The 12851-nt window shown below is 34.0% G+C and overlaps 1 protein-coding gene across 3 annotated transcripts in view; it reads right to left on the bottom strand.

Moving 5' to 3' along the window:
- MALRD1 (MAM and LDL receptor class A domain containing 1) overlaps positions 1 to 12851 on the bottom strand; it is a 930868-nt gene that overhangs the window by 387482 nt on the left and 530535 nt on the right. For all 3 annotated transcript variants that reach the window (XM_050804020.1, XM_050804022.1, XM_050804021.1), the window contains exons 23-24: positions 9703 to 9813; positions 5793 to 6006 (exon numbers count right to left, since the gene is read on the bottom strand). In XM_050804020.1, coding sequence (XP_050659977.1) covers positions 5793 to 6006; positions 9703 to 9813 — 325 coding nt within the window. The remainder of the gene's footprint in view (positions 1 to 5792; positions 6007 to 9702; positions 9814 to 12851) is intronic.

Below are 12851 nucleotides of genomic sequence, written 5' to 3'. Positions count from 1 at the left end.
GGTCCCAGACTTCCTTCAAAAATTTGCTTGAATACCTTCTCATCTAGGCCTGTCCTTACCATGATACTTAATATTTTAATTTGCCATCCTCCCATCTTATGATTTCTTATGTTTTATCTTTTTATCATAGTACTGATCACCTCTTAACGAGCTGTGTAATTTTACATACACATATGTAAGTATGTACCTATTACTTAACAAGCTGTGTAACTTACTTATATACACATATGTAAGCATGTACCTATACACATATTATATACACATATGTAAGCATGTACAAATACACGTTTATATACACATATGTAAGTATGAAAGTTTACTTACATATACAAAAGTGTAAGTTTGTGTATTATATATACAAATAAAACACACAATATATTTTGTGTAATATATATACACACAAAATATATATTTTCTGTTTAACACAAAAGTACATGCTCAAGAAGAACATGATATTTTTTTTGTTTCATTTAATGATGTATACTAGGTGTCTCAAACATTGCTTGTCATATAGCAACTGCCCAATAAATATATATTAATTAAACAGTTTTGTCTTTATTTTCTTTATTCTTGGCAGGGTTTTGAAAATTTATTGGTCTTCTGAAGTCCTCCATCTTAGAGTTGTGTTCTATTTCATTAATTTGTGCCATTACCTAACTGGTTTCTAATATAAATTTTTAAGGCAATATATTTTTCTCTATCTACTGGCTTAGAAAAAGCGCATAGTTTATTCCATGCAATATTATTGTTATTTCTGTTTCAAAACATTTTTTAATTTAATGTGATTTAAGAGGGGGACATGGGCTATTTAAAGTGTCTTTCTCCTAAACAATGGGAGTTTCCTAAACATTGCCTTATCATTTAAAATTATAACCCTTTTTTGTTCCTTGCTAAATGTTCTGTGTGTGCTTGAAAATCATATATATCTGAAGCTGGTAAATTGCGTTACATATGCCCATTAGGTATAGATCACTGACTATGCTGGTCAATTCTATTGCATCCTTACCATAGCACAAAATTAAAACATTTTGAGAATGCCTGAAGTACTCTGAATTGTGACTCATCAGTAAATAAGCTAATTAGAATGTATTTGGAAACTAATAAAATGGTTGTTTCTGAAAGAAGTCTCTGTATCAATGGCATGATTATATTCAAATAAGATTTTAGAGTTCCTAGATACACAAATCACTTTGACTACATCCTGTATTACAGAAGTGATATTCAGATTATTTTTTTTAAATTACTTTATAGATTTTGCTTTCAGAGTCTACATTGATCTACAGATAATTAAAGCAGGATGTACACGTTTATATTACAAAGGATTTCTAGGTATTTTATTCACTTTGTAGCAATTGTGAACGGGAGTTCACTCATGATTTGGCTCTCTGTTTGCCTATTATTGGCTGTCGGAGGGTGGGGGGCTAGGGGAGGGATAGCATTAGGAGAAATACCTAATGTAGATGACAGGTTGATGGGTGCAGCAAACCATCATGACACGTGTATATCTATGTAACAAAACCTGCACGTTCTGCACATGTACCCCAGAACTTAAAGTATAGTAATAAAAAATATTTTTTTCTCCATGAAACGTCTTGTATCTTTAAAAGGAGTTGATTTCTTTCATTCTTTCTGCTGTTCCTAGATGGTATATTTCTACCTAATCAGATTTTCAAAGCCTTCTTAGAGTTGTGATATGTGTTCAAGCTTTTCTTAGAATTCTCAAAACAAAACAAAACAAAGAAAGGAGACTATGGAATTTAAACCCAAATACATGGTTGGTTGCCAGCCAAACTTTTGAAATCAGTTGCTATGGAGATTCTTTTGTCTTTCTCTTCTTCTGGGTCTAATTAGGGCATCAAAGTTTATAGCATATAAATATAATAACACCACTCATAATTCCTATGGCAGATTCCAGTCACTTTATAACTAAAACATAACATTTAAGACCAGTAGACTGGAAACACAGTTGAACTTCAAAAAAAAATTAGCAATGCTATGTTAAAAGAGATAATTCTCATGTAATGGCAACCAATGCCAAAATCAGGTTTATTCTAATTTCTTTGTTTGTACCAGCAGCTGAAAAAGTTTTATTCCTGGGCAATATTTGGAACTAATTCAGCTTTCTTGCTCTAATATTACTGGTATGAATATGCCCACTCAAATCTAAAAAAAAAAGAACAAGGGATTTTGCAATCATTCACCAAAAAGCACCTTCTGGTACAACTTATCCTCCAAAGGCTCATGATTACTTTGGCCTTTAGGTTTGAAACAGAAGAACTACCAAGACAGTACATTTTTAATATGTTTCTGATTCCCTTGGTAAATCAGCATACTTTCCCTCATACAGAGAGAAATTCCTAGAAATATGCACAACTTTAGAGCTTAAATACAAAGAGCTCACGAAATATTTAGCCAGAAATAAAATGATACTTTGAATTCTGAAAAATTACACTAAACTATATCTCTAGGAAAGAGATACACTAGTGACATTACAAATAAAATTCAAAGCATTATGTGTGCTCTAACTGTTAACCTTATATGTTTGTGTGATATTTAATTGAAAATGACAATGAAGAAAATGTACAAGCATTTGATACAGAAATAACTAAAACAACAGCAGAAAATATTCATAAGGTAAAGATAAATATTAACAAATACAGAATTCCAGAGTAGCAAAGTATTTTTCCTTGTTCATATAATAATGTATATAATAAATAATCCAAAATTGAAAGAATATATAGTCATGTGATTTTAAAAGGCCATCTATGTCTATAGAGAATAAGTTTTGTTTTCAACCGACACATTAATTGTCATATTTATGGGGTATAGTGTAATGTTTTAATATATGTATATATTATAGTACTGATCAAATCAAAGTTAACACTTATCATATCTCAAACACTTGTCATCTCTTTGTGGTAAAAATATTAAGTTTTTTTTTTTTAAGATTCAGTTATACACAAAAGTGGTAGGGTATATGCAGGAGAATGAAGCTGGAACTATACCTTTTATCATATATAAATACAAACTCAGGACGGATTAAAGACTTAAAAGGCAAGACCTAAAACTATAAAAATTCTAGAAGAAAACCAAGGAAACTGAATTTTTCACAACAGCCCTGGCAAGGAATTTATGACTAAATCATCAAAAGCAATTGAAATGAAACCAAAAATTGACAAGTGGGATCTAATTAAAGAGTTCTGCACAGAAAAAACAAACAAACAACAAAAAAAAACCTCTCAACAGAGTAAACAGAAAACCTACAAAACGGGAGAAAATAGTCACAGACTACGCATACAACAAAGGTCACACTTCATGAATCCATAAAGAATTTAGTCAATTCAACAAGCAAAAACAACCCCATTAAAAAGTGGGCAAAGGACATGAACAGACACTTTTCTAAAAGAAGACAAACAAGCAGCCAACAAACAAATGAAAGAAATTCTCTGTCTCACTAATCATCAGAGAAATGCAAATCAAAACCACAGTGAGATTCCATCTTACATTAGTCAAAATGGCCATTATTAAAAAGTCAAAAAATAACAGATGTTGGTGAGGTTACCGAGAAAAGGTAAAGCTTACACACTGCTGGTGGGAATGTAAATTAGTTCAGCCACTGTGGAATGGAGTTTGAAGACTCTGAAAGAACTCAAAGCAGAATTACATTTGACCCAGCAATTTCATTATTAGGTATATAACCAAAGGAAAATAAATCTTTCTCCCAAAAAGATACACGCATTCCTATGTTCATCGCAGGACGAGTCACAATACAAAGACATGGAATCAATCCAGGCGCCCATCAGTGGTGGACTGAATAAAGAAAATCTGTTACATATACACCATGGAATACTACACAGTCATAAAAAAAGAATGAAATCAAGTCCTTCGCACCAACATGGATGCAGGTGGAGGCCATAATTCTAAGTGAATTAATGCAGGAACAGAAAACCAAACACTGCATATTCTCACTTGTAAGTGGATGCTCAACACTGGGTAAACGTGGACATAAACATGGGAACAATAAGCACTGGGGACTACTAGAGTGGGGAGGGAGAGAGGAGGAAAAGGGCTAAAAATCTATTGTGTCCTATGCTCACTATCTGGCTGACAAGACTAATCATACCCCAAATTTCACCATCACACTATACAAGAAACCTGCACATGTACCGCTAATTCTAAAATAAAAGTTGAAATAATTTGTTTTAAAAGAAGTGGTATGGTAGCTTGGGCAAAACATTGGATCATAAATCAAAATACTTAGTTCTAATGAGAACACATGGACACAGGGAGGGGAACATCACACACCAGGGCCTGTCAGGGGCTAGGGGGCTAGGGGAGGGATAGCATTAGGAGACATACCTAATGTTGATGGGTGCAGCAAACAACCATGGCATGTGTAAACCTATGTAACAAACCTGCACGTTCTGCATGTGTGTCTCAGAACTTAAAGTATAATAATAATAATTTAAAAAAACTTCTGTTCTAGGACCAACCCTATCCGTACAAGTTTTATGAACTTTGACAAAACCTAAGCCACTCTTGTTGACAGCTTCATCTGTTGACTGTACTAATAACATCTTTCCCACCTAACTCTCAAGGCTTCTGAAGTTCAAATGAAGATTAATAAATAAAAAAGGCTTTGAACATTAAAAGTTCTATGTATATGTGAGCTGAAGTTGTTCATGATATTTCAGTTTCGGTTCCAAGAAGCAAATAATATTAAACTGCAATATTCTAGTTCAGAAATTATTAAAGGTAATGGTGACAAAATTTGTCAACCTTCATTTTGACAATTTATATTCACCTCATTTGCAGTTAAATGAAGCCATAAATGGACTATGTTGCACAGTTTTACAGGCCTAGCAGAATGAGTACATACGGCCCATTTAGCTAAGGATATTTTAATATATGGTGTTCATTATGAGTTGATCTCTTTCAACCATATCACCCAGCTGATATGTATCTCCTTGAGAGATCACTATGTCTATTTTATATACAGGTATTTATCAGGGTGTTGATTTTTTTTAACAACCTATCACATCTGACAACATACACAGAGAAATGACAATCCTCTGAAATGCATCAGAGCTTGTAGGCTCACCAGCCCTGCATGAATTGTTTTTAATGAAAATTTTGCCTGTAATTTTTCAAAAAAAAAATTTATTTCAGGCCGGGCTCAGTGACTCATGCCTGTAATCCCAGCACTTTGGGAAGCCAAGGCAGGTGGACCATGAGGTCAAGAGATCAAGACCATCCTGGCCAACATGGTGAAACCCGATCTCTACTAAAAACACAAAAAATAGCTGGGCATGGTGGTGCGTGACTGTAGTCCCAACTAATCGGGAGGCTGAGGCAGGAGAATCACTTGAACTCGGGAGGCGGAGGTTGGAGTGAACTGATATCATGCCACCGCACTCCATCCTGGCAACAGAGTGAGACTCCGTCTCACAACAAAAAAAAAAAAAAAAAAAAAAAAAAAAAAAAAAAAAAAAAACTTTCATATGAAAAATACTTGTTTCCATTCTGTTTTTCTTTGAAGACACCTGTTTTCCAATTTATCTCCAATTAATACACACATACACTCACACACAGACTCATCAATTGGTTTTAAATGAATTATGAGTATAAATGAATTATTCAGAGAAAAGAGGGAAAGAATCAAGTTAAATCACCTTACCTTCCCCCGGTATTGAGATACACACACTCTGCATGTTTCAACAATAAACGCAGCATATTGAGTAAGGCTATGGCAGTTGAAGGTAAAAGTAAGAAAACAGAACCCTTTTACTTACGACAAATGAAAGTAGTCTCATCTGAATTATCAGCACAATCATTCACAAAATCACAAAGCTTGTCCTTTGCAATGCAGTGCTTATTAGCACACATGAATTCGTGAGCATTACACTTTCTATCTGGGTTAAGCAAAGGGGAGCAATCTTGGAAGGAAATATCATCCACTGCTACATCTCCTATGTAACTGATACCACGTTTGGCTCTGAAGACAATCTAAAAAAAAAAAAAAAAAAAAAAAAAAAGCCAGTTACAGTTACACTGTCAATCAAGAAGTTCAAAACCTGGACAAACACTATTTATCAAGCACATCAAGCTGGAACCTGTTTGTTTTGCCTTGTCTTTTTAATATCCCTATGTTGAAAATGACCCAGGAAATTTAAGGACCATTTAAGACCTAGGTCATCCTCAACACCTAAGAATGTGGGAGTGGCAACACCACTGGCTCATGTCTAGATTTTTAGGAGATAGGTCTAGAAAATTGGCAGGAGACACCGATCCACTACTGCCTTTGCCAGCTGTCAGATGTCAAACAAGACCTACTCCTGTTTCAGAGTATTGCTGCACAGGAAAGCAGTAGGTCGATCGGATGACATAAAGTACCAAGAGTGAAAAGAGTGAAAAGATACAAGTACATTCCTTATTTTGCTCAATTCTTGTCATTCCTCAGATCTCTCCATTCCTACTATTTGAAAGCTAAAAGATAAGTCTTCAATACCATGAGTGTTTTTTTTTTTTTAATTGGACACATCTTTGGAATTGACTTTGATTTGCTTTTGATTCATATATGTGATGAACAGAATCTTCACGTGTCCTATTGTTTGATGACGATCTCCCACATATGTGGACTTCAGTAGAATCAGGAAGAATGAAGAATAGCAACAGGAATCATTAATGGTTTTACAAATTCCATCTTCAATTTGTTAACAATACCATTGCTTGAAATAAAAATGAATGCTGTTTCATAACTACATAAAACATCACATATTCTGTAGTTTAGGATATTTCAGTGAAATGAATTCAGTCTTTTTATTAAGTTTTTCTGCAAGCTAAGTATGTATATGTTAACATAAGAAATATTCAGATATTTCAAAATAAATTTAGAACAATTAGAGGTGAGTTAACAAGGACAGTTTTACTTTAGTGATGTTGTACAAAATATTTACTGTTACCATATTTAGAAATGTCTTTTGACCAATTCTGGATGATTATTTTTCTTAAAATAAATAATTATAGTTTTTTTTCCCTTCAGATGTGATAGGTCTTTATACTGTTGTGTGAACCTAGGTGTTCTCCTCTTAACATGAGAAGATGGAATAATTGAAATCATGCCTCTCACATTATCAAAAGAAAAATATAACTGTGTTCGTATAGTGAATTTACATAAAAGGAATAGACTGCTCTTCATAGTAGGTGAGCTTGGAAAGAAAAAAATAAATTAGTAAAATAGATGAAGAGCTTGAAAGTGATTAAAAAGAGATGAAACCAAAAAGTATAATAAGGACTACGACTTTCTTAAAAGGGAAATCGAGCCATGGAAAAATATTGATATGCAAAATAAAAAAGATCTGGATAGTCTAAAATTTCAATATGTGCTGTAATGCTCTGTGAATAAGAAATCAGATAATGCAATGAAGGTTGCACTATTAATTTGCTTATCTTCTGTCGTATAGGTCCAAACTCAGTTGCTTGCCTTGTTCAAATAATCAAATCATCACTTACATCTCAACATTTCACACAGTGTTGGCTGGGATTCCCTAGACTTTAACACTGAATGTGATTAACTGTTCTTAAAAAAGAGAGAAACTACAATGTATCCTTTTTTTTTCAGACAGAATAAAGTCAGGGTTAATTATTTTTGTAAAATTTGGTAGACAATGTAGCATGGCAGTTGCACTGTGGACTGGTGGAAGGCCTGACCATGTCTACAGTCAGCCTCTGCCACTTGTAGTTACATAACTAGAGCAGAAGACCTAACACCTGGGTATTTCTGTATTCTAATTTATAATATGGAGATAATAATACTATGTAACTTGCAAGATTATTGTGAAAGCAAGATGAGTAAATATTTTAAAAATTCATATAATAGTATGTAGCACTCAGTAAGTGCTACATATGTGATTGCTCTAATAGTAAAAATTATAATTAAATATTTTGTCTAAATTTGGGGGTGTTCCCAAATAAAATTATACAAACTTCCCAGAGATGTTCAGCATACCATTTCTAAAAATATTTTATATGTTTCCTCAAGGGCTAGAGGCACTCATCTTTGTGAGACTAATGAGAATAATCTTGTAAGAAACGGCAGAATCGTGAAGAGTGTGCCTAACTCATCACTGACTCTCTCGTGCATGGTGCATAGCAATGTGCTTTGCATGCAGTAAGTGCTCAATAATATTTTATGGAAGAAATCACACATAAAACAGCAAATATTCACAAGCCATTAATATTTAGTTTTAAGAGTCAAAAAAATCAGCGGTATACTTCTCTTTAATCTCAATATGTGAAAAATTAGAAATTCAGAATGGCTAAATTAATAATGATTATATGTGCTGAAATTCCCCTTAATATTACTTCACTATTTTACTATACAGACATTTTACATGCACAGAACTAGTTAAGACTTCATCACCTGGGGTGGAAGCCCAAGTGTGACAGAGTAAAACCTTCTACATGTTCTTGATGAGATTTCTTCTCGCCTCAGTTTAAAGACCTGAGAGGCAGAACAGTTGGGATCCCTCTAACAAAACTTTCATATTGTGCAAGGCTATGAAATAGCTATTCAGTCTTTACTGCTTCATGTTGAACTTCCTTCTTATACACATCCTAAATTATCTACAAGTGATTCATAAGAAAACTGGATTCCAGAGAGAGGCAAAAGATACATAGGATTTACTACACCTATCATTCTAAGAAATTGGCTGTAATACTTATCAATGCTTTTATACAATGGAAGCCTGTATACTCCCACTGGAGTTGGGAGCAGCTGATCTATCAGAGAAAGCACATGGTTGTAGATGTATTTATCTGAACATTCACAGCCAACTTGACTACCCCAGCTGCACGGGGAAGAGTGAAAATGCAATATTCAACAAGAATTTTATCCTTTCTATCTGGAGATAAACGGCTCTAAATTCATGGAATTAAGACCCAGGCAGTTAAGACTAAGAAGAAAATGCTGTACATAAATGGCTCTGTGTTCTCACTCTGCCTATTCAAATTTTAACAAATCTTCAGAGCTAAGCCTCATCTTAAAGAAAATTCCCAATAAAACAGCAGCCAATGGAGGCCTTGCTTTCTTGGTAATCCATAAGAAATATGCTTTGTGCCAAACATTTCAGCACATGCTTATTTTCAATTTAAACATTTTCAGTTGCATACTAGTACTTTTCTTTAGTTATTAATATGTATAGGTCTGATCCTCTTACTATTATCACAAATTCCATGAAGACAAGTAGAGCATTACATAATATTGTGCCTCCCAAAAAATATTTTTAAATTAGGTGGATCTATTGCCTATAATAAGGTTTAACAATATAATATGTTTTCCAAAGACTATCTTTTAAATTGGGTTTGAAAGAATTAATTGCTGTACAAGCTCTAAGAATATATTTGCAAAACAGAGGGAAACGTTCTTTATATGTGTGGGGCTGGTTGGGGAGTGAAGGAAGGTTGTTATTCAAATTAAATGTTCCTAGAAGTACGAATATCTACTTGGAAGAAATTGGAGTATTCTGAAGTTGTCAATTCCTTATGTAAAATGCCCCATGGAGTGTTAAATGTCATGTCTACGCATCCATAGAACATATCAAAAAGGGAATGGGGAGCAAGAAGACTATGAGTATGGAAGGAAATAGGATGAAAAAAAAATCAGCAGAACTCACTCACCCCATAACTACCTGTATTACACACCTGTGTATGTGAACGAATGCCTAAAAACACTTCTGCTCTCTTCCACTGTGCACCTTGCCATCCAGTTTGAGCCCACAATTTAGAAGTCACATTATCTTTCTTGATGAGTACCTGCAGAGATAAATCAGGTAAAAGGCATTGAAGTATTTTATCTTGAGAAATTGCAAACATGTAGAATTCTTCCAGTGATTCTTTTTTAGTTGCAATATCAACATGAAGTTCCGGAGAGAAGAGCTAAGACATTTTTTTATTAGATATCTTTGTTTTCTACAGCATTGTGCCCCTAGGGTACCTCACAAGCTTTGTACAATAAAGATGAGCATGAATATCTGTCAGTCAAGTCCTAAGGTATCTGGACACCACTTAATTAAGAACTCAACTACATTAACTTTTAAAAAATCTGGTGGCAGTAACAATTGCTGTTTTACATATTATATAATATTCTTGTGGTCAAATGAGAAAGTATGGAATGCTTACTAAAACACTCTTTTGAGAATGATCTTTCTCATTAGATGGTTCCAGAGGGGCAGTAATGTTACAATGTCAGCTCATTTCATTGTAAGCGCACAGATGGGTGAGATGAGTGAGCATCTATTTATACTGCACCAGTAAGAGCCTCCTGCCCAACAGCCGTGAAACCAACATATTCTCATCAGTACGGTACCCTCACCGTAAAGCAGAATCCAGATTACTCTCAGCAAACTATTATGGCTCTTCTTTTAGAATGATACAAAATGAGCCATGAAGTGAGTAACTAAGGCTCATAGGAGAGTGGAACAATTTCAGATTGTAAAATAACTGACTTAGATAGTGTATTAAATGATTTCACAACACTACTTTTTAAAAATAGAATTTATACAACCAAAGAATTATTCAGATAAAAGATTTGTGAAAGTCCTGACTTTTAAAAGTGAAGATGAATTTTAATGATTTCATTATCTGTTTTTTTAATGAAATTCACATTTTAAAAATGTAATTGGAGTTTCCAGAGTCATAGAAAAAAATGTGTTACCAGCAAAACTATCATTAAATTATCAGTCTATAAAATTCAAATTAATTTGGAACACTATCAAGGTCAAGAAAATATCATTTCTAACCAATAAGTAAAAATCAATTTTGAAAGGCACTGGAAAAAATGTATAGCAAATGAGTCTTCTTTATATTAATACCACACTATATACAAATCACAGAGAAAAAACATGTTCAAGAAACTTATTAATGCAACATTTAATGTTATTTTATTTATCTATGCACAAAAAAATCAGGCATAGATATCATTTTATTCATTTTATAATTCCATACTTATAAAATTTTAATTCTTTTAAAAAAGTTAATCTACCAACACCAAATTTTATACTGAAAAAAAAGAGAGCATATTTCAAATCATCAATCCTAACCCCACAATATTCCAGGCAAATAATTCTCATTTCATTGACAAAAATCGTACAGTAAATAGTAGTAATTGCTTTGCCTAAAACCATTTTTAAAAAGTCACTTTACAACAATAAGTTATAACATCAATCCAGAAGACCATTTGGATGCCTTTAGATTATTAAACAAAATCATGCATGTATACACACAAATATACTTTTAAACTGTTTTCAGACAATAAATGTTTCCAATAAAAAAAAAACAACATTTTTGAAAGAAACTACGTTTGTCTAAAGTTTCTTTCGAAAAATGAGTAACAATAGCCAGGAAAACCCTAGAATAAAAGAAAATAGGAGTCGGGGTAGCACCTACTACTAATATTGCAATCAATGTTTTGGAAAATAAATGACCTAGCAGTTGGTCACAGTCTGTATCTCTCTACTGGGGAAAAAGCAGGAAACTCATGTCTAATCTTGTTGCAAATATGCTCAAGATTTCTTGGCAAGCTAATAGTATTTAAGAGGGGGAGAGTCCTTATCAATAGATTGCTTCTAGCAAGATAGCCCTACTCTAAAACTGCTCATAGTATATACAATTCTGGAATTTGTGGATTTATTTTCAGACAAGGTTTCCTGGAAAGTAACACATAAGCTATGAAACAGAATAAATGGAGATGCTCCAAATTTTAGTTGGCTTCTTCAGTATAACTGATGTGTCTACGCATATTACTCATGAACCTTATGCATTATTCTCTACCAGGGAATATACAGTATGGGAAGAAAGGACTTGGGGCTCTGAATTAACATGCCAGAACTGCTCTCTGGCCTGTATATGTTGGATCACCCAGAATAAAAAAATACAGGACTTCCTGAAACAATAGTTAATTCCAGAGACAGGACAGGATAAAAAGAAGGTGAAGTTTATAACATCTTGGCCAAAAAGAAAGAATATGCTCAAAGAACAATGGGCCTTTTTAGAGAGACATGGAAGTTGGTTAAGAGGGACTCTTATTTCCAAATGCGAGACAATTTGAGGACCAAATAAATAATAATACTATTATGTTGACTAAAATAGAAACTTATGAGTCCACATTGATATAGAACAGTAAATGAACAGACAAATAGAGAGATGAGAATTTTTTTTCAACATGAATCCAACCTACAAATGTGGACAGAATAATGGAGTTAGAAAATCACAGTTAGGGGCCGGGCGCGGTGGCTCAAGCCTGTAATCCCAGCACTTTGGGAGGCCGAGACGGGCGGATCACGAGGTCAGGAGATCGAGACCATCCTGGCTAACATGGTGAAACCCCGTCTCTACTAAAAAATACAAAAAAAAAACTAGCCGGGCGAGGTGGCGGGCGCCTGTAGTCCCAGCTACTGGGGAGGCTGAGGCAGGAGAATGGCGGGAACCCGGGGGGCGGAGCTTGCAGTGAGCTGAGATCCGGCCACTGCACTCCAGCCTGGGCGGCAGAGCGAGACTCCATCTCAAAAAAAAAAAAAAAAAGAAAATCACAGTTAGGCAATCAGCATTGTAAAATTAATTCAGGAAAAAAAAAAAAAAAAAAGCCACCACTGAAGGCAAAACTTTGTGGGTAAAATGGAGATGAAATCAATATTCATACTGATTTCTCTTCGCAAAATATTTATTGATAGGGAAAAAAGAGTTTAACACAGTAAAATTAAACTAAGAGACATTTTACGAAATGATGTGGCTATTGGCTTTTTAAATAGCAAGTTTATAAAAACCAAGGGAAGATAAGGAATTATTCCTGTTTG

Source organism: Macaca thibetana, chromosome 9 (assembly GCF_024542745.1).
Source record: "Macaca thibetana thibetana isolate TM-01 chromosome 9, ASM2454274v1, whole genome shotgun sequence".
Classification (NCBI taxonomy): domain Eukaryota; kingdom Metazoa; phylum Chordata; class Mammalia; order Primates; family Cercopithecidae; genus Macaca; species Macaca thibetana.
This window is presented reverse-complemented; position numbering and strand designations above follow the sequence as displayed.